The sequence below is a fragment of the Telopea speciosissima genome, chromosome 11 (assembly GCF_018873765.1).
Source record: "Telopea speciosissima isolate NSW1024214 ecotype Mountain lineage chromosome 11, Tspe_v1, whole genome shotgun sequence".
NCBI lineage: Eukaryota > Viridiplantae > Streptophyta > Magnoliopsida > Proteales > Proteaceae > Telopea > Telopea speciosissima.
In genome coordinates this window covers 18237539-18264126 of record NC_057926.1, presented here as the reverse complement: position 1 = coordinate 18264126, position 26588 = coordinate 18237539, and the positions used below count along the sequence as shown (strand labels likewise).

At 40.2% G+C, this 26588-nt stretch overlaps 1 protein-coding gene across 2 annotated transcripts in view; it reads left to right on the top strand.

Moving 5' to 3' along the window:
- The window catches only part of LOC122645986 (E3 ubiquitin-protein ligase SINAT2-like), a 40899-nt gene extending 15635 nt beyond the window's left edge, over positions 1-25264 (top strand). For both annotated transcript variants that reach the window (XM_043839430.1, XM_043839431.1), the window contains 2 exons: positions 23869-24255; positions 24676-25264. In XM_043839430.1, coding sequence (XP_043695365.1) covers positions 23869-24255; positions 24676-24996 — 708 coding nt within the window. In that variant the 3' untranslated portion in view covers positions 24997-25264. The remainder of the gene's footprint in view (positions 1-23868; positions 24256-24675) is intronic.
- The last annotated feature ends 1324 nt before the right edge of the window (positions 25265-26588 follow it).

Sequence of the window (26588 nt, the reverse complement as noted above, 5' to 3'; positions counted from 1 at the left end):
GTTGGCAGCCAAGAGAAAACCCATGATTGCACCAGATCTGAATGCAGTGATGAAAGCCTTCCCAACACTCAGTAAGAGGAAAACCATGACTGCATTGAGCCGACGAAGAGGAAAATAAGAATTGCAAAGTCAACCATGAATATGTACCTCAGGGCATGGTTACCTGGGATAGCCCCAATGTTTAAAGTATCGGTATCGGGTATCGTATCGGTCGGGTGATTTTAAGAGACGTATCGTATCGTATCGTATCGTATTGTTTCGGAGATACGTATCGAACAATACAGATACGCATAGAAATGGTCAAGATACACATGGAAATACACTTTTTGAACAAAAAACAATATAAATAAGCAATATATAATAAGTGTCATGCATAAAACCTAAAACGATGTATAATGTATAACCAAACAAATGCATTAAATTGAAATTGTTATAAAAGATGAGGTTTCATACATGTTGTAATCGTCTATAGCCATGATGAGTATTGGATGATGCAAGGATGATGTTGTAGCACTCCTTGATTCGTTTTTTAGTTTAAAAGTGTGAAAAACCAAGATTAAATGCAAGATTTTAGACTTTTGGTTGAGAGTTTTCCTTCGTTTTTTCGTTAGATTAGGAGTTGTATCGAGTTTGTGAGTAAAAATGGTTTTTTTTTTATGGAATGTATAGATGGTATCGGTACGTATCGGTATGTATCGGTGCATATCAGTATGTATCGATATGTAGCGGTAATGTATCGGTATGTATCGAGCCGTATCGGCTGATACGTATCGATACATATCGATATGTATTAAACCATCCACAGAACCCTTTATTGGACGTATCGATGGTATCGATACGTATTGATCGTATCGGTCGATACATTACAACACCATTCGAGACAGTTCATTTAAAAAAAAAAAGAAGTATCGGTATCGACCGACACCGATACGTATCAGTCCGTATCGTATCAGTCGATACTTTAAACCATGGATAGCCCTACCCAGGTATGTTTAACATTAACATAGATTTTGGTTCAGAGCAAATATTGGTAATGATCTGTCATAATTCATGTCATCATATGAGTTCTCGGGATTTGTCTTGGTCTCATGATATCAAAAGAATTCTCAGAACCAAGATATAAAATTGCTCTGCATGGCACCATACCTCAGGGTATGGTACCTAGGAAGCCAATGTAGAGGATAGCCCTCAGCCCCTCACAAATTAGCAACACGCAGAGGCCTATTGGATATCAGAGACACCATGATAATTGTCTGTACATGGTGACATACATTATTAGAAATTTGGACTGCATAAGCATCAGAAATGAATATTGTTAAGAGTGATAATCCTTTAAAGAAAAAAAACATGAGACCTCTTTGTTCTTATCTATAACCTCAAGAGAACTACTACAAACCCTCAAGAAACCACTGAGTTGAGAAGAGGCGATGGGAATTGCAAACCACAACCAGCAATTTTTTTAGTTGCCCATTTTCCAATTGATACAACCATTACATGGATATGGACTGAGCTATGCCTTGGTTTAGGTGAAACGGACAAAGTTAACCACATGTAATTAAAATGAGCCAATCCTCTGTCCAAAGTGTTGGTTTCTTGTAAGAATTAGGCCTAAAACCATCACAGTAAAATGCATTGCAGGAATCTATCAGTAAGAGGAATGGCCTAAAAAAGTCCCAAACTTGGAGTTAACATATAAATAAAGAAGTATTAAAAAAAAAAAAAAAAACTAACAGATTGCAATCAACCAAGCAACCAAACAACTTGGGATGCACAATTTCCATATGATTCATAGACCGTTACTGTTATAGTCAAGATGGATAATAATTGCTGAAAAGAAAAATAATATAAGACAATATGAGTGCAAAGGCCTTACAATGCTTTCTGGTGCATCAGGTTGCCTGCCACATAACTCAATGAACACCAGCCCCCTGCCCAAAAGCCATGCTTGCATGTTGGGGCAAATTCTAGGCTGTTAACAAAACATGAGATTCAGAGAGAGAGAGAGGACTTACAGACAGGTCTTCGGATATTAGAGATGACCCTAATGGTTTCAGAGAAGGTGGGAGCACTGTTGACTTCCATCCAGGCTCACGTTGGTGGAAAGGTTCAGACAAGGCATCTTCCCCGCTATCTCTCCAATCAAAATTGATGGGAAGATTGTTGGAATTGATGCTTTGTTTTCACCAACGTCCATTGTGCCGAATGGAAAAAGTGAATCTGCAAGGAGAAACCTCATTTAATCAACGTAATGTAGGTAAACACTAAACCCTACAAAAAATACATAATGATAGTTTTTTATGTAAATCAGTGATTCGAATCTGCCTTGCCTTGAGAAGAACTGACTATTTGCTGGTATAGGTAAGGGATTCTATTGCTAACAAAGATAGCAGAATCTGCTATGGCAGTAAAAATCGCATGGAAGGGTGGCAGTGTGGTGAGTCTATGTCGACAGTAGAGGTGGTGATGGAGGAGGCGAGAGGAAGAGGAAGAGGGAGAGGGAGAGGGACGACGATGTAAGGGTTGCGTTCTGGAGTTTGGGAGTTGTCTTCCAAACCATGTGAAGAAGAGAGAAAAGGCAGGGGTGGATGGGGAAGGACATTTCTTTTGGAATTTGGGAGGCGTCTTCCCCGTGCGCGAGAGAGAAGAAAAGAGATAGAGATGTAGAGAGGGAGGGTATTTTAGGCATTTTAAAAAATGACAAAAAATGTAGAGTACGTACTTTTATAGAAGTGTCTTCCCCGTGCGCGAGAGAGAAGAAAAGAGATAGAGATAGAGAGAGGGAGGGTATTTTAGGCATTTTAAAAAATTTGACAAAAAATGTATAGTACGTACTTTTATAGGATATATAATATATATATATATATATTAGAGTTATGATTAGTTCTCCATAAGATTCAATGGTTCTTTTTGTTGGATCGTGTAGCAAGCCAACAGGGAGGATGAATTGGGGTCTTTTAAAATTCTAAAGGTTAAAGCTTAAACAGAACAAATTGCAAATGCAGAAGTATATAAATGTCAACGAAATTGTACTGGAAAAATAAAAACAACCAGGGAGAGAAAGAGAACAATTTATAGTTGTTTGGGAAACTCTCCATACATACACTCCAAGGAGATACTTACACTTCTTGCTTTTCACTAACTCTCTATTGCTTTACCATATAGCATTAAAACCCTTACAGACTGTAGTTTTCCCAATGGCTCACTAGAAATCTTCACAATGGTCACCAACTGATTCTTCTTGTGCTCTTCACACAAGGAAACAACACTTGGAAAGTGAGAAAGAATACAATGTCTGAAAAGAGGCAGGATCGCAAAATGAAAGCGCAATAAAATCTCTCAAAATCTTTAAAACCCGAAGAGAAAGAATACTCAAATTAAGTGTAGTGTGATGACTTTGGAGGTCCAGCAGTCCCCTTTAAATAGCCCAAGAGAAGTGATAACAAATAACACAATTTGAATTAAAACAACTCTACTCTCCGCAGACGTCTGCAACTCTAAGTGCGGACATCCGCTAGGCTCCAGTAGTCTAAAAAGTATCCGTTAAACACATCAACAGTCATAAATATGTTAGTCATTGTGAACTTATACGAACGTCTGTGCATGTATGCGGACGTCCATGCCTTCTGGCAAACAACATACATCTACTAGATAGAGGACTTAAAATTACATCTTCTCCGCCCAGACGTCTGTGCTTAAGTTGCTGACATTCGCATGGGCCTGCACTGCCGGAGGACCATAAATCAACACTATCAAGCTCGGATGTCTATGCTTGGCCAGCAGACGTCTGCATATGAGCGCAAAGGTACAAAGAAATTATAGATTAAAGCACATAAACCCTATGCAATGGAGCTTGATTCCAACTTAATTGCTTCCAAGACTTGTCTCTTTAACTCTTGATGCCTTTGGGTCTTGATGAAGCTTTCCACTATAAATCTTCAAACTTCCATGACTTTGCTCATGAGAGGTGTTTGCTGAACAAACGATCAATCTCTTTGTGGCTTCTTCATAGCTTGGGATTGATTAGTCCTTGCAAGGCTCATATAAAAGGGCATACCTAGTGCACGAGGCTCCCACCAGTCCACCATTGAGGGGTCTGGGAAGGGTCATAATGTATGCAGCCTTAACCCCTGCTTCGCGGAGAGGCTGTTTCACGACTCAAACTCGTGACCACTAGATTGCAATGGAGCAATCTTACATATTAAAAATCCCGTAAATCATCATCTAACTATTTTCATCACTAAAACAAGAGGCATGAACCCATGATTCAACAATCTCCCACTTTTTTGTGATGATAACAGTACAACACTATGATTATGAAGCTAAATAAGCTTCCCCCCCCCCCCTCTCAATTGGTGACAGCAAACATTAGATTCAATATTTGATGGATTAGGTTATGCAGCAAAGAACAATTGAACCAAGTAGCAAAGTGGAGCATTATTTTATATATTTGAAATGGTTGAAGTGTTAAAGATTGGTTCGGTTCGGTTCGGTTCTCTTTTGGTTTGGTTCTCTTGGTAAAGTGTGTAATGTAACTAGGTACATTGGAGTGTCTAGATTCATTATGCACATGTTTAATGTGTTAATTGTTTTATTGTGCAATCATACCATATTTGTAATATTCTCAAGATTATAAATAAAGTGGTGGCCTCTATAATGTAGTCCTAGATAGGTAGGAGACCTACTAGCAGCCAGACATCCAGGACCTGTTGAGCTGCTGTTCGATGGGACAGAATTGGAGTTGTATGTCAAGTTTAGGGTTAGGGTTAGGGTAATGGATAGGTATATTATATGGTAAAGCTAGGCAGGTTTAGGGGAGTCTAATGAACTAGGTTTTATGGTTTTGGATGAGTAGAAGTAGTATAGATGTAATTGGGCAGCAACTAGGGTTAAGGTTTTGGGAAATAGGGAAGTGATGGAATCTAGGGTTTAGAGGTGGAGTTAGGGCAAGGGCTTTAGGTCGAGTGTGGGTGGGGTGGAGAGGAATATATGCTGAAAGTTATAGCTAAATCAGATGGTTAAATCTGGGGTTATGGAGGTTTCCTAGTAGAAGTAGGAGAGAGGGGTAAAACTGTAATTTTAGACAATCGGGTGGGTGGATGGTACTGAAATTTGGATCAAGTCTCTCCTAGGGTTTGAGGAAGGTTCGATCAAAATTTTAGTAGGTTCTAATGGTTAGATTTGGCTGGGCAGAATTCTCGTGAAAATCACCTTGCATGTGACCTTCTAGAAGGGAAGAAGAATAGTTGCAGGGTTTAGGTTTTTAATGGCTAGTTATGTCTGAACAGGTTTTAGGTTGTTTTAGGTTCTACAGAGAAGGGGGGAATTAGGGTTTAGATGGTTGGATAGGGCTGTAACTGAACTAGGGTTTAGGGAATTCAAATAAAAATAAAAGGGGGGCTGTAGGGTAGGCTGTAGAGGATTAGGAGAAGGGAATTGCGGAAGATTTAAATACTTACTGGATTGAGCAATGGAGAAGGATAGAAGTATAGAACCACCTTCAATGAAGATCCTCCCAGCCGTCACGGCGTAAGGAGTCATAGGGTATCCACCCATAGTTCAAAAACTTGGGTCTCGGTGGGATCTTGGTCCCTTGGAAATCCGGGACGAGTCAAGATCTTGTTGAGATTGTGCAAATTTTTTTTTTGGACTCGGACCCCCAACTCGGTGGGTTTTACACATATTTTGGGTCTGAAACTTGGTATTCAGCCTATTTTAGGCCATTTAAACACAATGGCATGCCCAGCTTTCCCAAAATGAGTTTCATTTTGGACCATAGGTTGGTAGGTGACGAGTCGTTCTAAAACACTCTACTCTACACATAATTTAGTAATACATAGCAAATTAGCAATCAAAACATTCAAATAAAGAGTACATTACATCAATCTTTTCTGAATTTGTTACATAAAATGTGATCGAGTAATGAATTCTTCCTCATATTGATCCACATAGAATTCCCATGTCATAGAATTGATGAAGTGTTGCACATAGTGTGACACAACCTCCATATAAGTGTGGTCATCAACATATACCAAACCCCCTATCCTAGGGTACATGGGAGGCTGTTGGTATGAGCTGTGAGATCCATTGCTATTGTCATATTGAGTTTGAGGCGTGTATGGCTGGTTTGGGACTGGGAATATGTGCCCAAAACTTGACCTAGTGTTTTGATTGTCAAACTCAACTACTGACTGCCCAAACTGACCATAGCCACTATATTTAGAACCATTGCTCTCCTGGCCATATTCATAGCCATGATGATGGTGAGATGAATGCCATGACTGATGCTCACTAGTAGTATCTATACTCATGCTTCCGAAACTTGCAAGCATGGTATTCATACTGTTGTCATCATTCTGAGCATGTGAGTGTTTGCGACCCTTCTTTTTGTTGTACGTTTTAGTGTGGCCACCATGGTCTTGATCTTGAGTGACATGCGTAAACTGAGACTTACCTGTGAAACGCACAGGGTCCGCTTGTGTTTCCACATCATACTGGTACTGTTCGCGCATCCCCTCATGACGATCATCAAGATGAAGTTTCTCACCTGAAGACTTTCTTGGGACGAGAATTTGAAATAAAAGATCTAGGACAGCTAAGGTACTTCCTTGGGATTGATGTTGCCCCGTTCTCCTAAAGACATTTTTCTCTCCCAAAGAAATTATGTTCTAGATCTACTATCAGAGACTGGTTTGTTAGGTTGTCATCCTTGTGACACCCCCTTTGAAGCTAATATTCGTCTGAAAGAAAAGGATGGTGATCCGGTTGATAAGGGACGATATCAACGGTTGGTGGGAAAATTGATATATCTCTCCCACACCAGACCGGACATTGCATTTGCAGCAAGTTTGGTCAGGCAGTTCATGCATGATCCCTACTCCACTCATATGATTGCTGTTCCTCGCATTCTCCATTACTTGAAGTTAGCTCTAGGAAAAGGGATTCTCTTGTCTCCACATGATCATCTTCGTATAGAGGCTTACACTGATGTTGATTGGGGTGGTAATCCTGACAGGAACTCTACTTCAGGTTATTGTACTTTTGTAGGAGCTAATCTTGTCGCGTGACGTAGTAAAAAAAACAAAACGTTGTGGTAAGATCCAGTGCTGAAGCAGAATTCCGTGCTATGGTCCAGGGCATCTGTGAATTATTGTGGCTTCAGAGTTACTCCAAGATCTTAGTGATTTTGTTCATCGTCCAATGATGTTGTATAGTGACAACAAAGCAGCAATCAGCATTGTCTACAATCCAGTACAACATAACCGTACCAAGCATGTGGAGATTGACAGATACTTCATCAAGGAGAAGTTAGAGAGTGGGCAGATTTGTATACCTTTTGTGAAGTCTGGTGATCAGCTTTATGATGTCTTCACTAAAGGGCTAAGTGGGAAGTTGTTTCATCCTAGTTTGGTTAAGTTGGGCATGTGCGATATCTATGCACCAACTTGAGGGGAAGTGTTAAGTTATGTAACCCAATAAGGGTATTTTGGGTATTTTTCTGCCTTTTTCTCCATAGCTAGTATAGTCAGCTATGTGGGGGTGTTCTTGTAATTCTGCCCCTCTTTGGAAGATTATAAATAAAGATGTTTGGAGATCATATTGATCATTCAAGCCATTCATAAAATTCTGTTTTGTTAACACTCTCTGTCCTCAATTCGTACCATGTCAGTATCCATCATAGTGTAACTAAAATTACACATCATATACTCCATCTTCATTCTACTAATCTTAAAGCCTCTTGTTTCCAAGGTAGATCTCCAAAGCTCTAACTTAGCGTTAATCCCTTCTGTTGTCTCATCCACTAAAACAATATTGTCAGTGAAGAGCATACACCATGGGACCTCCTCTTCTTGAATGCTCTTGGTTAGATCATCTATAATAAGCGCAAATAGATAAGGGCTTAAGGTTGAACCCTGATGTAATTCAATCGTAATTGAGAATTCCTTACCTGACCCCCCACAGATGTTGCACTAATTACCACGCCCTCATACATATCTGTAATTACGTCCACATATTTACTTGACACTCTCTTTACTAGAATATGCCAGATTAAATCTCTAGGGACTCGGTTATAGGCTTTTTCTAGGTCAACGAAGACCATATGAAGATCCTTCTTGCTATCTTTATGCCTTTCCATGAGCCTCCTCAATAAGTAGATAGTTTATGTCGCGGATCTACCTAGCATAAAGCCAAACTGGTTCTCCGAGATATGAGTCTTTCTTCTCAAACGGGCTTCAATAACCTTCTCTTAAAGTTTTATAGTGTGAGTCATTAGCTTTATGCTGTTATAGTTATTAAAGCTTTGGATATCACCTTTATTTTTGTAAATTGGGATTACAGTGCTTCTCCTCCATTCATCTGGCATCTTCCTTGTGCTCATAATCCTGTTAAACAGCTTGGTTAGCCAAAAAAACCCCCACAACCTCCTAGGGGTTTCTACACTTATATTGTAATATCATCTGGGCCTGGTGTCTTGCCTGCTTTCATCTTTCTTAGGGCTTCTTTAACTTCCACCACACTAACCTTTCTTACATATCTATGATGAGTGGTATCATGTTGAGTAGAGTACTCGTCCGGGTCAATTCTACTTGACCTATCTCCATTTAGTAGGTCACAGATATACTCATCCCATCTCTTCACAATGTCCTCATCCTTTACCAACTCCCTTCCATCCTTACCCTTGCAGACCAATTGACACTTCAGTTGGTTTTCCAAATAGTTGACGAGAAGGTGAGCGGCTAAGATTTAACCAAATGGAATCATAAAAGTACCAAAAGTGCACATGCGCTTTAAGGCTTCTGACTTGATTCAGTGGGATGGACTTATTGAATACGATGTACACTTCCACTAGGCGACTTTCTTTTGGAATCTTCTACACGTCTTTTTCATTCGAGGTTCAAACTGTTGGATGTGTCGCTGATCACATGGCCACAAAGATTCTGGAATGAAATCATATTACACAAACCCGAAGGGTTATTCAAACTTTGTGAGAGGATCGGATGAATAGTGCCCTTTAAGGGGCCTTCTGTGTTGGGAAAACACTTCCCTTCTTCCATGGTTGTTTTGATGATAACAAACACATTTGATAAAAGCCATTGTGTATTAGAAAATAGTATGTCAACAGGATTGATGATAGAACAAAGTTGAACAAGCCAAAAGACTTGAAGGGCATGAAGCACAAAGCAAAGAACATAAAAGTTCAAGACAAAACTTGGAAGGAACAAGACTTTTGAAGACATACCAAAATACTCAAGCAAAGAAGCTCTTGAAGAAAAGATTGATTGAAGGCCTTCAAGATGATGTTCGTGTGCACATACATAGATATACATTTGTATACTTATAAATTGCATATTTATAATAAAAAGATCATATGCATCATGTAGAGACCTTAGGAGACTCTAATAGATCATTCCTTGACCTTAGAATAGGTTGGTAAAAGGTTGGAGCGAAACCCCGCAGTCAATACTGTTGAAAACAATCAAGACAGTCGAACTGTACCATGATCCGGTCGACCGGATGATTTGACCATAGATCAAACTGGACGATCATCTAGTCGACCTAATGGATATGTTGCTCTTTAACGGCTATATTCCTCCAACGGCTATATTATCCGGTCGACCGGATCACTCTTCAGGTCAACCAGATGGACAAAAAATAGATCCGTTGGAGTACATTTTGCACATGTTGTTAGAGCCTTAAATGAGCTTATAAATAGAGAACATGTGAGAGCTTTTCACCTATCCACTACAGTCCAAAAATACTACTTTTGTTAAAGGTGAAAAGTCATTTCAAAGCTCGACTACATTGAAGTCCAGTGATCTCCCACAAGTCCATTCAAGAGTGACTTCAATTTTCAGGCCTTCACAAGCATTCTTTATCAAGAGATATTATAAAGAAGGTCAAGTTCATCTGCACTCATATACATATCATTCATTACTTGCAAGGAGTACATGTCACACTCCTTGCCTAGGTAAACCTTACATTTTCTCATTGTATTTACTGTTTATGCTTTTGATTTGAGAAAGCATTGGTGTATTAATCTAGACTGTACGTAGATTAGTACAAGGACTCTTTCATCCTTAAGAGATTGATAGGATTCTCTTATCTTGGTAAAAAGAGTTAGGATTCTCTTATCCTGGTAAAAAGAGTTTTTAGTATTCTCTTATGCTATAAAAAAGATTTAGGATCCTTTATCTTGTGAAAAAGATTGTAAAGGTGTTCTTCCCACTTATTGTATTGAAAGGAAGGTACTACTGAAATTCTCTTAAGATGAGAGGAATAGATGTAGACTAAGTTAGCCGAACCACTATAAATCCTGTGTCTTCTTATTTGAGCATTTTATTTCTATCTTGCTTTACTTTAAAGATCAAATTGGAAGATACATCAGAAAAGGGTATATTTCACTAGTGGTAACCTATTCACCCTCCTCTAGGGTATCTCACATTCTGTTGAATACCTTGCAGACCAATCTACACTTAGTTGATTTTCCAAATAGCTGATGAAAAACTGTCTGCTGAGTCGTGTGTGCACACAGGGCAGTCCTTGCCTGCTTGTGTGCCAGCCCTATGCGGGCCCAACCACTTGGCCCCTGAGCATGGGCGGGAGGGCCCGCATGCATGCGTGGCCTGCCTTGGTGCAGGTGTGGCTGGTTGGCAGATCCTTGGTGCGGCCATCTGTGCACACTTGTGTGCAGGCTGTGCTGCCACCTTGGCTTACTTCCTTCCACATCAAACATGTGAAATGACTGATTTGCCCCTGCCACATGGGCTATGCCATGTCATCAACTTATGCTCTTGATACCATAACCACTGCTACCATAATATTTTGTGCAGTGACTGAGACTTAGAACCTTACATTTCATCACCCTGTCATCAGGTTAGCTGCCTGTCTTACTGCCATATGTACACTGACCACTGACATTGCCACTGAGCTGTACACACTACAAGCACCACAGTCATCTCACAGACTGTCTGGCCACCTCATCACTGACATAACAGTGCGTCTACAAGTATGGTTGCCAACAATGACAACTCATGCACAACATACCCATGCACGTGCCATACTAAGGCATTTATAAGTGGGTGTGATTGGGTGAGTCTCAACACCAACCTTCTTGTATACAGAGCTGCTGGTAGGTATATTGATTGAGGGTTCAAGGTATATATTTTAAGCAAATTACCTTTGTTTACTTTTTTGCTTATCCCCATTGCTTGTGGAGTCTAACCCCTTCTTGCTCCTCTTGGATTTTATCTAGTACTTTCTTTTCTTCCTCTTTGTTTCTTTAGGTACTTGATTTTCATTAAAAACCTGACCATTTTGAATTATTAGTTCTTAGGAAGCATTGAAATCTCATATGCCCCTTTTTACGACATCCGTAGCATATCACAGATGATAAAGATGTTGAAAGTTTGTGAGGTGCCTTTCTACTGGGTTTTATAAAAAGAAGAGTGTGACCTTTTATAGAACTACATAGAGAACAAATAAGGTCATTTTGCTCATTTTAACCCAATATTGGTGAGCTTATCATGCAATTGATCATTTTTGAAGCTCAAGATCTCAACCAGATCTCCCTACATCCACTCCAAGGACAAGGAGATACTTACACTCTTTGTTTTTCACTAACTCTTTGTTGCTTTCCTAGGTAGCAATAAAACCCTTGCAAATTTTGGTTTACCCAATGGCTCACTAGAAAACTTCAAAATAGTCAGCAAGTGACTCTTCTTGTGTTCTTCACATAAAGCAACAACACTTTGAAAGTGAGAAAAACCTGGACTAGAAGGAATCATAGGAGAAATTTTGTGTTATATATGGTGATCCTTCTCATATCCGAATTAGATCTGTAACTTTCTATTTGTTTGTGAAAAAAAAAAAAAAAAAAGAGGAAGGGCGGGTTGTCTAATATCACTCTTCCTCCAATAGTTGATACTTCCCCAACATGTTAACTAATCGATTACGATAAATTGGATAGGAATTTGCAGTTTTTTCTTCTGCAGTACCTCGACGTGACATGAGCGTGAAAGAGGTTCAAGAATCTGTTTTCTTTTTAGAAGGGCTAAAATCACTTATTTTGGCTTTTTGACCCCATTTTGTAGGGTGGCTGAAAAGACAATTGCACAATGAAAGTGCCATAAAATCTCTCAAAACCTCTAAAGCCCAAAGAGAAAGAATACTCATATTAAGTGGAGTAAATAGTAGTGTTGTGAGATGACTATGAAGGTCCAAAAGTCCCTTTTAAATAGCCTAAAGAAATAACATGATTTGAATTAAGACAACTCTCCGCGAATGTTTGCAACTTATTGCGGACTTCAATTAGGCTTCAACAGTCTAAAGAGTATCAGTTAGACACACCAATGGTCATACATATCTCTGTCATTTTGAACTCATACAGACGTCTGCGCCCATGTGCAGACGCCTACGCTGTCTGGGAGACAGCCGTTGCTTTATGTGGATGTCTTCTGGATGGGGGACATAAAATTACCTCTTCTTGGCCCAGATGTTCACACCAGCACAAAGGTCTCACAAGAATGCGGAGCTGCCAGAGGAGCATAAATCAACACTATCACAAGCTTGGACATCTGCACAACAGTGTGGAGGCATGAACATACAAGGAAATTACACAAAAAAAAAAAATCCTATGCTATTGGAGCTTGTTTCTAACTTGATTGCTTCCAAAACTTCATCTCTTTAACTCCTGATGCCTTTGGGTCTTGATGAAGCGCTTCCGCTGTAAATCTTCAAGCTTCCATGACTTTGTTCATGAGAGGTGCTTGCTGAAAAAATATGAATTACTTTTTGGCTTCTTCATAGCTTGGGATTGATTAGAGTTGAGAAGAAGAGAATTAGAGAATTGAATGGCTTGTCTAAGATGACAGAGGCCCTTATTATTTATATAGGATAAGAATTACAAATAAGGAATGCTTAGCTAAGGTTAAGGCATAACACAATCACAGTCAGCCTACATACAATGAATCTACACGGGTTGCATAATCCTTATCTTCAACACTCCCCCTCAAGTTGGTGCATAGATGTCCCTCATGCCCAACTTGGACACAACAGGATGAAATGTCTTAGAGGTCAAAGCCTTAGTGAATACATCTACCAGTTGATTCTCAGTAGTGATAAATGGAATGCAAATCAGCCCCTCTTCAATCTTCTGTTTAATGAAGTGTCGATCAATCTCAATGTGTTTGGTCCTATCATGTTGTACTGGATTATGAACTATACTAATTGCAGCTTTGTTGTCACAGTAGAGCCTCATAGGTCCCTCACACGTCATTCCCAGATCACTATCATTTTTAGCTAGATGAATTCACATACTCCTTATGCCATTGCCTGGTATTCTGCCTCTGTAGTAGATCTGGATACTACTGATTGCTTCTTCCTCCGCCATATAACCAGATTACCTCCAAGGAAGGTACAATACCCTAAAGTACAGCGTCGATCATCAATAGAGCCTGCCTAATCAGCATCAGTAATTCACTCCAACTTCAGATTATCATTGTTGGAAAATAGAATACCTTATCCTGGTACTGATTTTAAGTATTGTAGAATCCTGTATACTGCTTCAAGGTGAATAGTCTTGGGATCATGTAAGAACTGATTGACAACTCCTTCAGCATAGGCAATATCTAGTCGGGTATGAGAAAGATAAATCAATTACAAATAAGCATACCTGTTTCATCAAGAAGATCTAGAACATACTTTCTTTGGGAAATGAAAATACCCTTGCTGGATCGGGCTACTACTATTTTTTTTTTTTTGGGTTATTTCAATCCCAAGGAAGTACTTAAGTTGTTCTAAATCCTTAGTTTCGAATTTTGCTGTCAATTGAGCTTTCAATGGGGGGAGATTTCTGCCTCATTATCACCAATGATCACTATATCGTCCACATAAACGATAAGAGCACTGAACTTACCATCCTTGTGTTTGACAAACAAGGAATGATCAACATGCCTCTGCTTGTATCCAAACTTCTGCATAGCTTTTTGAAACTTGTCGAACCAGGCACGTGATGACTGTTTCACACCATGGAGTGATTTTTGAAGTCTGCATACCTTGCCGATTGTGGTTGATTATCCAAAACCTGGAGGGATGTCCATGTAAACCCCCTCTTCAAGATCACCATTGAGGAAGACATTTTTTACATCTAGTTGTTGAAGATTCCAGCCAAGATTTGCAGCGCAAGGTGAAAGAGCTTGAACATAATTTATTTTTAAAATAGGAGCAATTGTATCCTGATAATCGATGCCATAAGTCTGCGTAAATCCCTTAGCAACTAGTCTTGCCTTATATCTTGTAATGGTCCCATCAGCATTTTGTTTAACAGTGAACACCCATTTACACCGTACAAGTTTCCTTCAGGATGAGGAACAAGCTCCCAAGTATCATTTTTCTTCAAGGCTTGCATTTCCTATATCATGGCATCCTTCCATTTTGGGTCTGTGATAGCTTCTTTTCAGCCCTATGGGATATACACAAAGGACAATGAAGAGACAAAACCCCGAGAGGAAGTTGATAATGATTCATAGGAAACAATGTTAAGAGATAGGGTATAGAGTGTAGGATCTAACTCCCTTTCTAATAGCAATAGGAAGATCATTATTAGATGGAGAAAGGGAGATCGTTACTTGTTGTTTGCTCAGGAGCCGCTGATGAACAAGTTAGGGGACAATTTTCTTCATTCTTCAAGAATAAGTGGTTAGATCCTTTCCACTAGAAACAATGTCGGTTTTCTCTTCCTGTATTTGTTCCCCCTGAAGATGAACAATATCAAGAAAAGGGCTCGAAGGGCCAGAGGTGAAGGAATCTCTTCCCCGAGACTCTCCCCCTAAAGAGATGATTGATAGTAAGGCTCATAGTCATGAAAAGTAACATCCATGGTTACAAAGAGCTTATGGGAAGGGGGGTGATAACATTTGTATCCCTTCTATGAGGTAGAGTACCCAAGGAAGATACATCAGAAAGCCTGTGGATCCAACTTAGGACAAGTTTGAGAGGAGAGTTGTGTGAGAAGCAAACACATCCGAAGACGCGAGGAGGAAGATGAGAGGCAAGGGTGAGGTCGGGAAGCTGACTTTCTGGTGTCTTGAAGTCAAGGATAGCAGAGGGAGACCGGTTGATAAGAAAGGGAGCGATAAGAATCATATTACCCCCAATAAAATTTCGGGACATGAGTGGTGAACATTAAGGACCGGGTGACTTCAAGGAGATGTCAATTCTAGCATTCCAGAATACCATTTTGTTTAGGGGTACAAACATAGGAGGTCTGGGAGAGAATGTCATGGTCATCAATATATTTGAGGAAGGGGCCATCAATATACTCCGTCTCATTATCACTCCGTAAAGCCCAAACTTGGGCATTAAACCAAGTCTACACCATGTTATGAAAAGATTGGAAACAGGAAAAGACTTCAGATTCGTCCAAATAAGGTAAACCCAAGTTAAGTGGGTACAATTGTCAATGAGAGTAATAAACCATCTGAACCCACCCCGAGCAACTATATGAGAAGGGCCCCATAAGTCGGAATGGATAATAGAAAATGGAACAAGACTTTTATTATCACTGGGCGAGTAAGAGGATCGTGTGTGTTTTGCAAGTTAAAAAATATCACAACTAAATTTATCCATAGAACAGTTCTTTATCAAGGATGGAAATAAATGACTCAAAACATGAAAAGAAAGGTGCCTTTGATAGAGTGCCATTGATGCAACTGATAAAGGTGACTGTCGGCTTGAAGAGTGAATGGAGACCGGAGAAGGTGTAGCAAGAAGACTGGGATCCAAATAATAAAGTCCATCTCTCATCCTATCGTATCTAATCATTGCCCCCGTCGCTAGGTTCTGAAAAATACAATGAATGGAATAAAAGTGAACATAATAGTTCAGATCAATAGTAAGATAAGTCGAAAGTAAATTGGCAAATAGGTTAAGGACATGAAGAACAAAGGATAGGGAGATGCTAGGAGAGCAAGAGACATTGGCTTTACCAGAAATAGCTGACAGAGAGCCATCGGCAACTCAGACTTTGTCCTTAGCCAAACATATGTTATAATATCAAGAACTAATAGCCAGATTAGAGGAAGAAGTAGAAAGAAGAAAAGAGAAGCAAATCCCAAGAGAGAAAGAGACCTGTGACAGAATTGTATGTTCTCACGCAGGTCAGCTACTTTAGTATTAATAACAAAATAAGAAGAATAAAAGGACAATAATGCCCCTACATCAAACCGACATGACAAAAGACTGAAATAAACAACAGTAAAAGACCTATCTGCCCCTAGACTTAAACTTCAACACTCCCCCTCAAGCTAGAGCATATATATCACCCATGCTCAACTTGTTACAACAAGACCGAAAACTAGGGGCAAATAAAGATTTGGTAAACACATCAGCTTGCTGATCAAACGAAGCGACAAAAGGTGTCTCAATCAGTTTCTTCAAGACGGCGTTGCGAACAAAGTGACAATCCACCACAATATGCTTTGTCCTCTCATGAAAGACCGGATTACTAGCGATATAGATTGCTGCTTGGTTGTCACAAAACATCTTCATAGGAGTTGGAACTGGAAACCCTATCTCAAGATGGAGAGATGTAACCTACATCAACTCTGCAGTAGTATGAGCCATAGCTCTATAATCTGCTTCAACACTAGACCTGGTAACAGTGGTCTGTTTCTTGCTTCGCCATGTAACCAAATTTCCTCCAACAAACGTACAATACCCTGTATGGTAGACCGATGATCAATAGCAGAACCTGCCCAATCTGCATCAGAGTAGGCAACAAGCTCCATATGTCTATTGAGACGATAAATAAGCCCCTTCCCAAGAGAACCCTTCAAATAACGAAGGACCCGAATAGCAGCATCCCGATGAGACTTACAATGGGATTGCATGAACTGGTTGAGAACCCCAACAACATAAGATATATACGGTCTAGTGACAGTCAAGTATAACAGTTTTCCAACTAAACTTTTGTAGGAAAGAACATCCTTGAGATACTCACCATCATCAATATCAAATTTTTGATTGGGATCCATAAGAATATCTACTGGTTTTGCAGCAAGCATACCAATTTCAGTCAAGAGATCTAACACATACTTTCTTTGGGATAGGTTGATTCCCTTTTTGCTTCTAATGATTTCAATCCCAAGAAAGTAGTGAATCTGGCCCAAATCTTTAATTTGAAAATGTTGTTGTATGTAATTTATCACCTCCTTGATTCCACTCTCATCATTTCCTTACACAATAATGGCATCTACATAGACAACAAGTACCACCAATTTCTCACCTTAGCGACAGACAAACACAGAATGGTCTGAAAAAACACAGAGAAACCATAATCAGTCACAATGGAACTAAACTTCTCGAACCATGCTCGAGGAGACTGTTTCAGCCCATAAATGGCCTTATGCAACCTAAATACACGTCCTCCATTCTCCCCCTGAGCAACATACCAGGGAGGTTACTCCATATAGACCTCTTCGAGCAACTCACCATAAAGAAAGGCATTTTTAATGTCCAACTAATATATGGGTCAATCAAGATTCATAGCCATAGAAATAATGAAGCGAACCGAGTTCAACCTAACCACAGGAGAGGTCTCGAAATAATCAACACCATAGGTTTGGGTGTATCCTTTAGCAACCAAACGGGCTTTAAGCCGCTTAACGGAACCATTAGAATGATACATAATAGTATATACCCACCGACACTTGACCAGATCTTTGCCAGGAGTTAAATCCACCAACTCCCATGTATACCGAGTTAGTATAGAATCCATTTCCACATCCATGGCCTTCTTCCAAGCAGGGATAGCAAGATCTTCAGTATGGGTGCGAGGAATGGTATAGGTAGACAGGGAAGTAGCAAGACTATGATGGCACGATGGAAGATGAGACAAAAACAAACCTATCATTAGGATAGGCAACTAAAGATTTTTGAGTTCATGAACGCTTTACCTTTCCGAGTGGATGGATCAGTATTATCCACCAGAGGAAAAAATGTAGATGGATCAGTATTATCTGTATTGAGCTTCTCAACACGCCTCTTGTGCCGATACACATGTAGTGGAGAGGTAGATATAGGGACAACAGTCAGAATAGGTAACGGATCGCCTGACAAGTTAGGCTCACCAGAAAAATAAGATGTGCCTTCAAAGAATGTGACATTTGCACTAACAAATTGCCTTCGGGTCAGAGGATCATAACACCTATATCCTTTCTAGGTTCGAGAGTGACCCAGGAATATACATTTGGTTGACCTAGGGTCTAACTTATCACCAAGGAGATGAAGATTATGAACAAAGTAGACACATCCAAAAACCCGAGGAGGCAAGCTGAAAATCGGTAAGTCCGGAAATAAAATAGAAAAAGGGGATTTATCTGCAAGTACAGATTAAGGTATTCGGTTAATCAAAAAATAAGCAGTAAGGACAACATCACACAAAAAATGTTTAGGCACCTGCATATGCAACATGAGAGCCCGGGCGACCTCAAGTAAATGTCTATTCTTCTATTCCGCTACCCCATTTTGTTGAGGGGTATAGGAACAACTAGTTTGGTGAATCATCTTGTTAGCAACACAAAAAGAAGAGATCTCATTTTGAACAAATTCCAAAGCATTATTAGACCTAAAAATTTTAATGGAAGCATTAAACTGAGTCTTTATTTCATTGCAAAAACTTTGGAAAACATGTAAAAATTTAGACCAATCCTTTAACAGGTACAACCATGTAGTTCTGGAATAGTCATCCCCAAAAGTGACAAAGTATCGCAAACCATGTCTATTACTTGCACGACAAGGACCCCACACATCTGAATGTACTAAAGAAAATAAAGACGTACTATGGGGCATAGGACGAGATGGATAAGTAGCATGATGATATGCTTACCCAATTCGCAGCCCTCACACTCTTAACATATCTAAAGATTTAAACTGTGGAAAAAATAATTTTAATCTAGACAAAGATAAATGTCCTAGTCAACAATGCCATTGAAAAGGAGACTCTCCACCAATAGTAGTAGCTGCAGCCGAAGTAGACGGAGCAGTGCCATGCAGATAATATAGCCCATTTTTCTCACACCCTCCACCAATCGTCTTCCTCGTGTGAAGATCCTGAAAAATACAGTGAGAAGGGAAGAATGTTATAGAGCAGTTCAAAGTTTTAGTAAGTTGGCTAATTGAAAGAAGACTTAAGGAAAATTGAGGAACATGTAATACGGAAGAAAGAGAAAGGTTAGAATTAAGATAAACAGCGCCATGCCCAGTAACAGGTGTGGAGGAACCATTGGCCACAATAACAGGAGTATGAGAATTAGATGAAATAGAACTAAAAATGGATGATTTACCAGTCATGTGGGCGGAAGCCCCAGAATCAATGATCCAAGGTGTGGAGGTGGTGGAAAAGAAATAGTTGTACCTGCATGAGCCAATGTGGCAGTGGAAGTAGATGCTCCAGTAATGGAAGTGGATGACTCTAGACTCTTTATTGGCGCATCAGTTGATGAACCTCATCATGAAGGTTGGAAGATGAATTTCCCACAGTTGGACCAAGTTTGGTATCACTAGGTGCAAGTAAGTCAGAACCATCTTCAAGAGCTGCATGATTGGCCAAGTTTTGAGCCGTTCTAGTTTCCCATGCTTGGACCAGCATGTCTCAACAGTATGATTTGTCTTCCCACAATAAGAACACAACCGTGCAGTTTTATCAATGTGCTGTCCACTTGAACCACGACCACCAAAGCCACGTCCTCCCCTTGAACCACGACCTCTGGTAGTAGTAAAAGCAGAATTTTCCTTGGGGTTGGTGTCAGGCTTGGAACTAGGAGAAATAATTTGCTGCAGTCTAGAATAGGTATCATTCATAGTAGGAACCAATTCACCAGCAAGTAGATGTCCTTTTACAGTCTTCAGACTAGGATTAAAACCAGCCAAGAATTTGGAGACAAAAAATTTGTTTCTTTGGGCCTTCAACTTCTCAATATTAGTAGTAAGGGGCTGGAACACATTTAATTCTTCAACCATGCCCTTAAAAGCACTATAAGACTCTTGGAGAGACTTGTCAGATTTTTGAAATTGGAACAACTTCTCACAGAGGTCATAAATACGTGTCATACTCTTCTCTTGAGAGTATGTCTCCTTTAAGTCATCCCACAATCCCTTTGCAGTGGTGTGGAACATGACATTGGCAGCAAAGCCCGGCTCCATTCTGTTCCATAACCAAATTAAGATAATGGCATTCTCTTTCACCAAGGTACTGTAGTCCTTAAAATCGGGTGTTGGAGGAGCAAAGGTAATGTAGCTAAGTTTATCCTTAGCCATAATGTAAACACGGATAGCTTGGGCCCACAGTAGATAATTAGAACTCCCCTGGAGCTTTATAGAATTAATTTGAAAATTGACATTGTCGGTGGAAGTCTTTGTATCAGCCATAATAAGAGAAGGATCTAAAAAAAAAAAAAAGTAAAGGCAGCAACAGCTGGTTCAGGCAATTCTTCAAACACTTATAAGGCAGCAGAAGTCGACTCAAGAAGCAGGTAACAAACCAAACTATGTAGAGATAAAAAGGGAGCAGCAACAGCAACTGACTCCAAGTATGTATAGGAGTTTGAATCTTCAATCAGCCAGAAGAAACAAACAAGCAGAATACAAGCCAAAATCGAAACCAAAGGGAGATCGATGTCAGAGTTTTGATGAGACCACAGCAACTTCAAATATGCAGCAAAGAGATGAAAAATAATATGCAATCAATTGCAATCAGTAACTAGGAGCCATAGTATCACAGCCTCCAAGCAGCATAGCTCCAACAACAGCCATACAAGAGGAATCGACACTTGTTAGGGTATTCCCTTGGAGTCGATTTTTGCAATCCTTGGCAGTGGGTGACATAATCTTCAAATCACCATAATTAATGTAGGCAAGAATAAAACACTCCATTAATGGGGAAAGGAGTGGTTTTAATCCATTGTAACCACAGCTATAGGTTGCTGCACACCACAAGAGAATATCGTGAAAGTGAGATCAGCAAGAGAAGAGTGGAAGCGACTCCAATCTAATTATAGAAGCTCTGATACAATGTTATAATATCAAGAACTAATAACCAAATTAGAGGAAGAAGAAGAAGAGAAGAGAAGCAAATCCTGAGAGAGAAAGGGACCTGCAGCAGAACTGTATGTTCTCACGCAGGTCAGCTACTTTAGTATTAATAACAAAATAAGAAGAATAAAAGGACAGTAATGCCCCTTCATCAAACCGACATAACAAAAGACTGATATAAACTACAGTAAAAGACCTATCTGCCCCTGGACTCAAACTTCAACAGAAGATAAGAACAAAACATGTCCGAAAAACTAGTCATATGGTAAGAGGCTCCAGAATCAAGGAGTTGAGAAGGACTAGAATGGGAAGAGGCGAGGAATATACCTGACTGGGCTAGATGAGAAGCAGGTGAGGCGGAAGCTGCAGCGGTAGAGGGTGCATTACCAATCTAAGCCATTATATGTTGGAGAGCAAGCATCTGGTCTGAAGAGAATGGTGATGGAGGCATAGAAGGGGAACCATCATAGAAGGGGAACCATCAGTAGTTTCAGCCACATGAGCCTGGGAGCATGTGGGAACCCTGTTTACCACCACGGCCTCCCCCTTTAGGACGGCCATGAAGCTTCCAACAAGTTTCTCTGGTGTGACGGGGACGGCCACAATAATCACATTTAACCGGATCTTTGGCACAAGCACGGGTAAAGCTGCATACATTATGAGCCTCCTTAGACACCGCAGTGGCGGGAGCCTCTTGTACTGGGTATGCTCTTTTTTTTGGCCCAAGCAGTCGGTTTAAGTAAAATCCATCTAAGGTGTAGTAACCAGTGCTGATCTAGTAGGTGCCACAGTAGGCATCATAAGGGAGCGACGATACTCCTCATGCTAAACCAAATTGTAAGTTTCAAGTAGTGTAAAGAACTTGTCACAACAAAGAACTTGAACGGGGATCTGATCATACTCCGGGTTCAACCCAATGAGAAAATCATACACTCTTTCTATTTCACGCTCCCTCTGAAAGGTACTGGTATCAGCAGTACAGGCCATGGAAACAGGGTGATAGAAGTCCAACTGTTGCCACAGGTTGTTAAGAGTGGAGTAGTAAGCAGGGAGTGATAACTCCTCTTGAGTGGTCTCACGAACTTGCCTGCAAAGTTCATAGATCTGAGCATAATTTTTAGACTGTGCATGGGTGTGTTTAACTGCATCTCAGAGTTCTTTACAAGAGTTCAACAAAACAAAGCTTGGGCTGAGAGTGGCATCCATAGAATTCAATAGAAAGGACATAACCAAAGTATCATTGGCCAACCAAGTTCCACAGTAGCATCGGTTGGTTTGGGGGTGTCACCAGTCAAATACCCTAGAAGATTATTACGTTGAATGGTGAGAAGGCATGCCTGGGACTGAGTAAGGTAATTAGTGTCATTCAATTTTGTAGGACCTATCTGAAGAGCAGGGTTATGGCCCTGGGTTTCAAGACGACCTACCACACTACTCTCAACTCCTCCTATAGAGGTAGTGCTACTTTCCTGCATTTAACATGGATAATAAAGTAATAAAAAAGAACAAGAGTAACCAATCCCAGGGCAGAATGCACTCATTGCAGATGATGCATGAGCTAGGCAGTAACTAATAAAGAGAAAGGAGACCAGCAAGCATAGTGGTTGCAGCGATGGAGGCGTGGGTAACCCAGGTGATGGCAGAAGTCTGTGGAGAGCAGGGAGAAGGCCGTAGAAAGGCCTGGCAGGTTGCGGTGAGACCAAACAATGACAACCAGCAAAGGGACGGGCCCTGCAGGGCCTGGAGCAGGTGATCACAAGGGCAGGTGGAGGCCTAGTAATCACGTGACAGGGGCAGGGGCCCTCAATGGAGCCTGGCGGAGGATCGGTGGACAAGTGGCAGTTTGATCAGGCCTCGGCGGGGCCTGGCGAAATGCGGCGGCAAATGAAGGGGCCTAGGGCCCTGGCGGTGCACAGCAATGGACAGGAGAGGCCTGGGGCCTCGGGTGGTGCACGGTGGTGACCAGAAGAGGGCAAGAAGCCCTGGTCGATGTACAGCGGCGATCAGAAGAGGGCGGCGGCCCTAGCCAGTGTATGGCGAGAGGGCTAAAGCCCTTAGGAGAGAGCAGCGGGAGGGGCAGGGGCCCAAGTGAAGGTCGATTGGAGTTGGGTGGCCAGTGGTACCATAGCGTGGTCAATAAGTCAGTAGGTGAGTGAAGGCGGCATGTTTTTTCAGGTAACCATGCTCAGCCTTGGGAGGCCGGAACCTCTAACGTATAGGGCTGTCTTCTTCTAGCAGCTAACGAATGAAAAAAAAAAAACCCATAGTATTGGATTCTGATACGAAGTTGAGAAGAGAGTTTAGAGAATGGAGTGGCTTGTCTAAGATGACAGAGGCCCTTATTATTTATAGAGGATAAGAATTACAAATAAGGAATGCGTAACTAAGGCTGAGTCGTAACACAATCACAGTCCTTAGCCTACATAGAATCCAGATCAGTTACGTAATCCTTATCCTCAACAATTAGTCCATGCAAGGCTCATACATAATTTAGAAATTCCATGAACCATCATCCAGTTGTTTTCATCACCAAAACAAGAGGCATGAACCCATGTTTCAACACTTCTAGTGCTGTTAAGACAAGGGTTGATGAACTTTCCCCATATTATTATTGGTTTTTATAGTGTTATTTGACAAATTCTTCCACTGCTAGTAGTTTTGGAGATGTTCTAAATTAGTTGCTTCCATTTTCTTACAATTTTTTTTCTTTTTGAAGAAACCTATATTTCCATTCCACTGCATATATATTTATTTTCATTTGCTATTTGCTTCTGTTTGCAGTGTCCAAATGGCCACACACTTTGCTCAAATTGCAAAGTTAGAGTACATAATCATTGCCCTACTTGTCGATATGAACTGGGAAACATTAGATGCCTAGCTCTAGAGAAAGTGGCAGAATCCCTCGAACTTCCTTGTCGATATCAGAGCCTGGGATGTCCAGTCATGTTCCCATACTACAGCAAATTGAAACATGAGTATCTTTGCAGATTCAGGCCCTATAATTGCCCCTATGCAGGTTCTGAGTGCCTGGTTAGCGGAGATATACCATCACTTATTGCACACTTGAAAAATGATCATAAAGTGGACATGCATTATGGGTGCACTTTCAATCATCGATATGTCAAATCAAACTTCCAAGAGGTTGAAAATGCCACGTGGATGCTCACTGTAAGTAATTCCTCTTTCCCTCTCTTCTAGTTATGGTGGATGCAAGTTGGGTTACTGCTAATCTGTATGGGTGCTGGTTGGGACTAGTTTGGGGGGGGGGGGGTTGTTCACGTCCACAATAAGCAATTTTTTTTTTTTTTTATCAAATTTAATTCTTGGTCATATAAAATGACTGACATATAAATCAAGTAGTCAACAAAAGGATCAAGAACATTCACACTTTTGAGTGTCCTCAGTTCTGAGAACATTTTTTCTTCTTTCTATGTGACTACCATAGTACTTGGTCCAAGTTGCTAAAAATAGCTTAAAGGTGTTGGAGACAGTTAAGACTTCATCCAGTTAGAATTATTTTATGGTCCAATGCCTGTTATTTTAAGGGTTATTTTGACATTATTTATTTTATTCTCATGCTCCCTGCAGGTTTTTAATTGCTTTGGGCAGCACTTCTGTCTGCACTTTGAGGCCTTTCTATTGGGATTGGCTCCAGTTTATATGGCTTTTTTGAGATTCATGGGAGATGATAATGAGGCAAAAAACTATAGCTACAGTCTAGAAGTGGGCGGTAATGGGCGGAAGCTAATTTGGCAGGGGGTGCCAAGGAGTATTCGAGATAGCCATAGGAAAGTCCGTGATAGTTATGATGGGCTGGTCATTCATCGTTCCATGGCACTCTTCTTCTCTGGTGGCAACAGGCAGGAGCTGAAGCTTCGAGTGACTGGCCGTATATGGAAGGAGCATTGATATGATGAGATGAATGTTTTCTTTACCTCACAGGCCTTAGTCCCTTGACAACTGCTAGTTCTGTAGATTAAACTGTGAATACAATCCTAAGAAACAATGCTGCGAGTATTATTAGCTGGTTCTTACCGTAGAAACTGTAAATTATGTGAATTCTCTGTTTACATGCCCCATGATTAAGTGGGTGTGCATACATGTACTCAGTGTCTCTACGGCATTTATGGACACTACTGAATTCTTCCTAACCAGGTCTGGACCTGTTGTCTGTTTCTTTGCCACAAAAACATAGATATGTTGTACTTAGAAGGGATGACAAATTAAGAAATATGATTTGCTTTACGGCAGAAGGGGAACATGTCAAACCAATGAAAACTGTTTTGCAAGTCTCTTCCTTACTATTGGCATTGTTGATGAGAAGCTCAAACAAGGTTTGATTGTGAATCTCTTCTAGTTTCATTCGGCATTGGAAAGCAAGTTCCAGGATTGAGGAAAATTTTTAGATAGAATCCTAATGAGACACTGTTTGCTTATTCACCACCCCACCCAACCCCCCCCCCCCCCCCCCCCCCCCCCCCCCAAAAAAAAAAAAAAAAAAAAAAAAAAAAAGACCGTGTGGATAGATAGAAGTGATGTGAAGTAAATTCGGTGGTAAAGTGAAATCAAATAAGATGAAAAGAAATTATATAAGGAAACTTTCAACTGTGGGGGTGTTTGGTTTGTAGTATGGTTGGTGTGAAGTGAAAATCCAGTCATACAGAGGTGATAAATTATGTATCTACGTACACATTCAAGCTGAAAGGAGTGGGTTTCAGATGCTCCTCATTCCCCTTGTTTGGGAGACATTCGCTAGATCATGTTGGCTTGAACTCTGTTTGTTAAAAGGGGAATGGCAAAAACTTGGTGGTTGGTAAAGACGTGTTTTATACGGAACTTGAATGGGACAGTCAAAAATCCGGTCAAATACGTCAAGAACGGAAAAAAAAACGAAAATAGACAGTACGTGTTTTAAATGTTTAGGTTTTTTTTAAATACGGGATAAAAAAAAAAAATGATAATACATACATATAAATTAAAGAATTATTACTTAAATAATGTCTGCATTCAAAATTTTAAACAAACATAACATCGAATTATTCAAAAAGTTTATCTATTATTCTTTTATTTATCAATTAATCTCTTTATGCTTATATTTTATATTAAGATTTATTAGTTTATATTAAAGGCCTTTTAATCTCTTTAAACCAAGTATCACATGTAACGTACAGGCATTCTATAAATTTTTAGTCCCACTTGGTTAGTGGGTGGACTTGAATAAAAATCAGTAAGGCTATAAATAGAGTCCAAGTTTCATTGCAAGGTAGAGGTAGAGTCCATCTTCTTTCTCTTTCTCGCATTTCCCCCTAATTATTTAGCTTTTAGGGTTTTAGTGTTGCTCATTTTGAATCAACTTGGGTCCCATTAATAAAGTTTAAAACTTTATTTATTACAAAGCTGTTTTTAAATAACGCTGAATCAACTTTGGTCTCATTATTTAAATGGGTCCCGTTAATTAAATTAAAGTTTAAAAGTTTATTACAAAGCCCTTTTTTTGAATT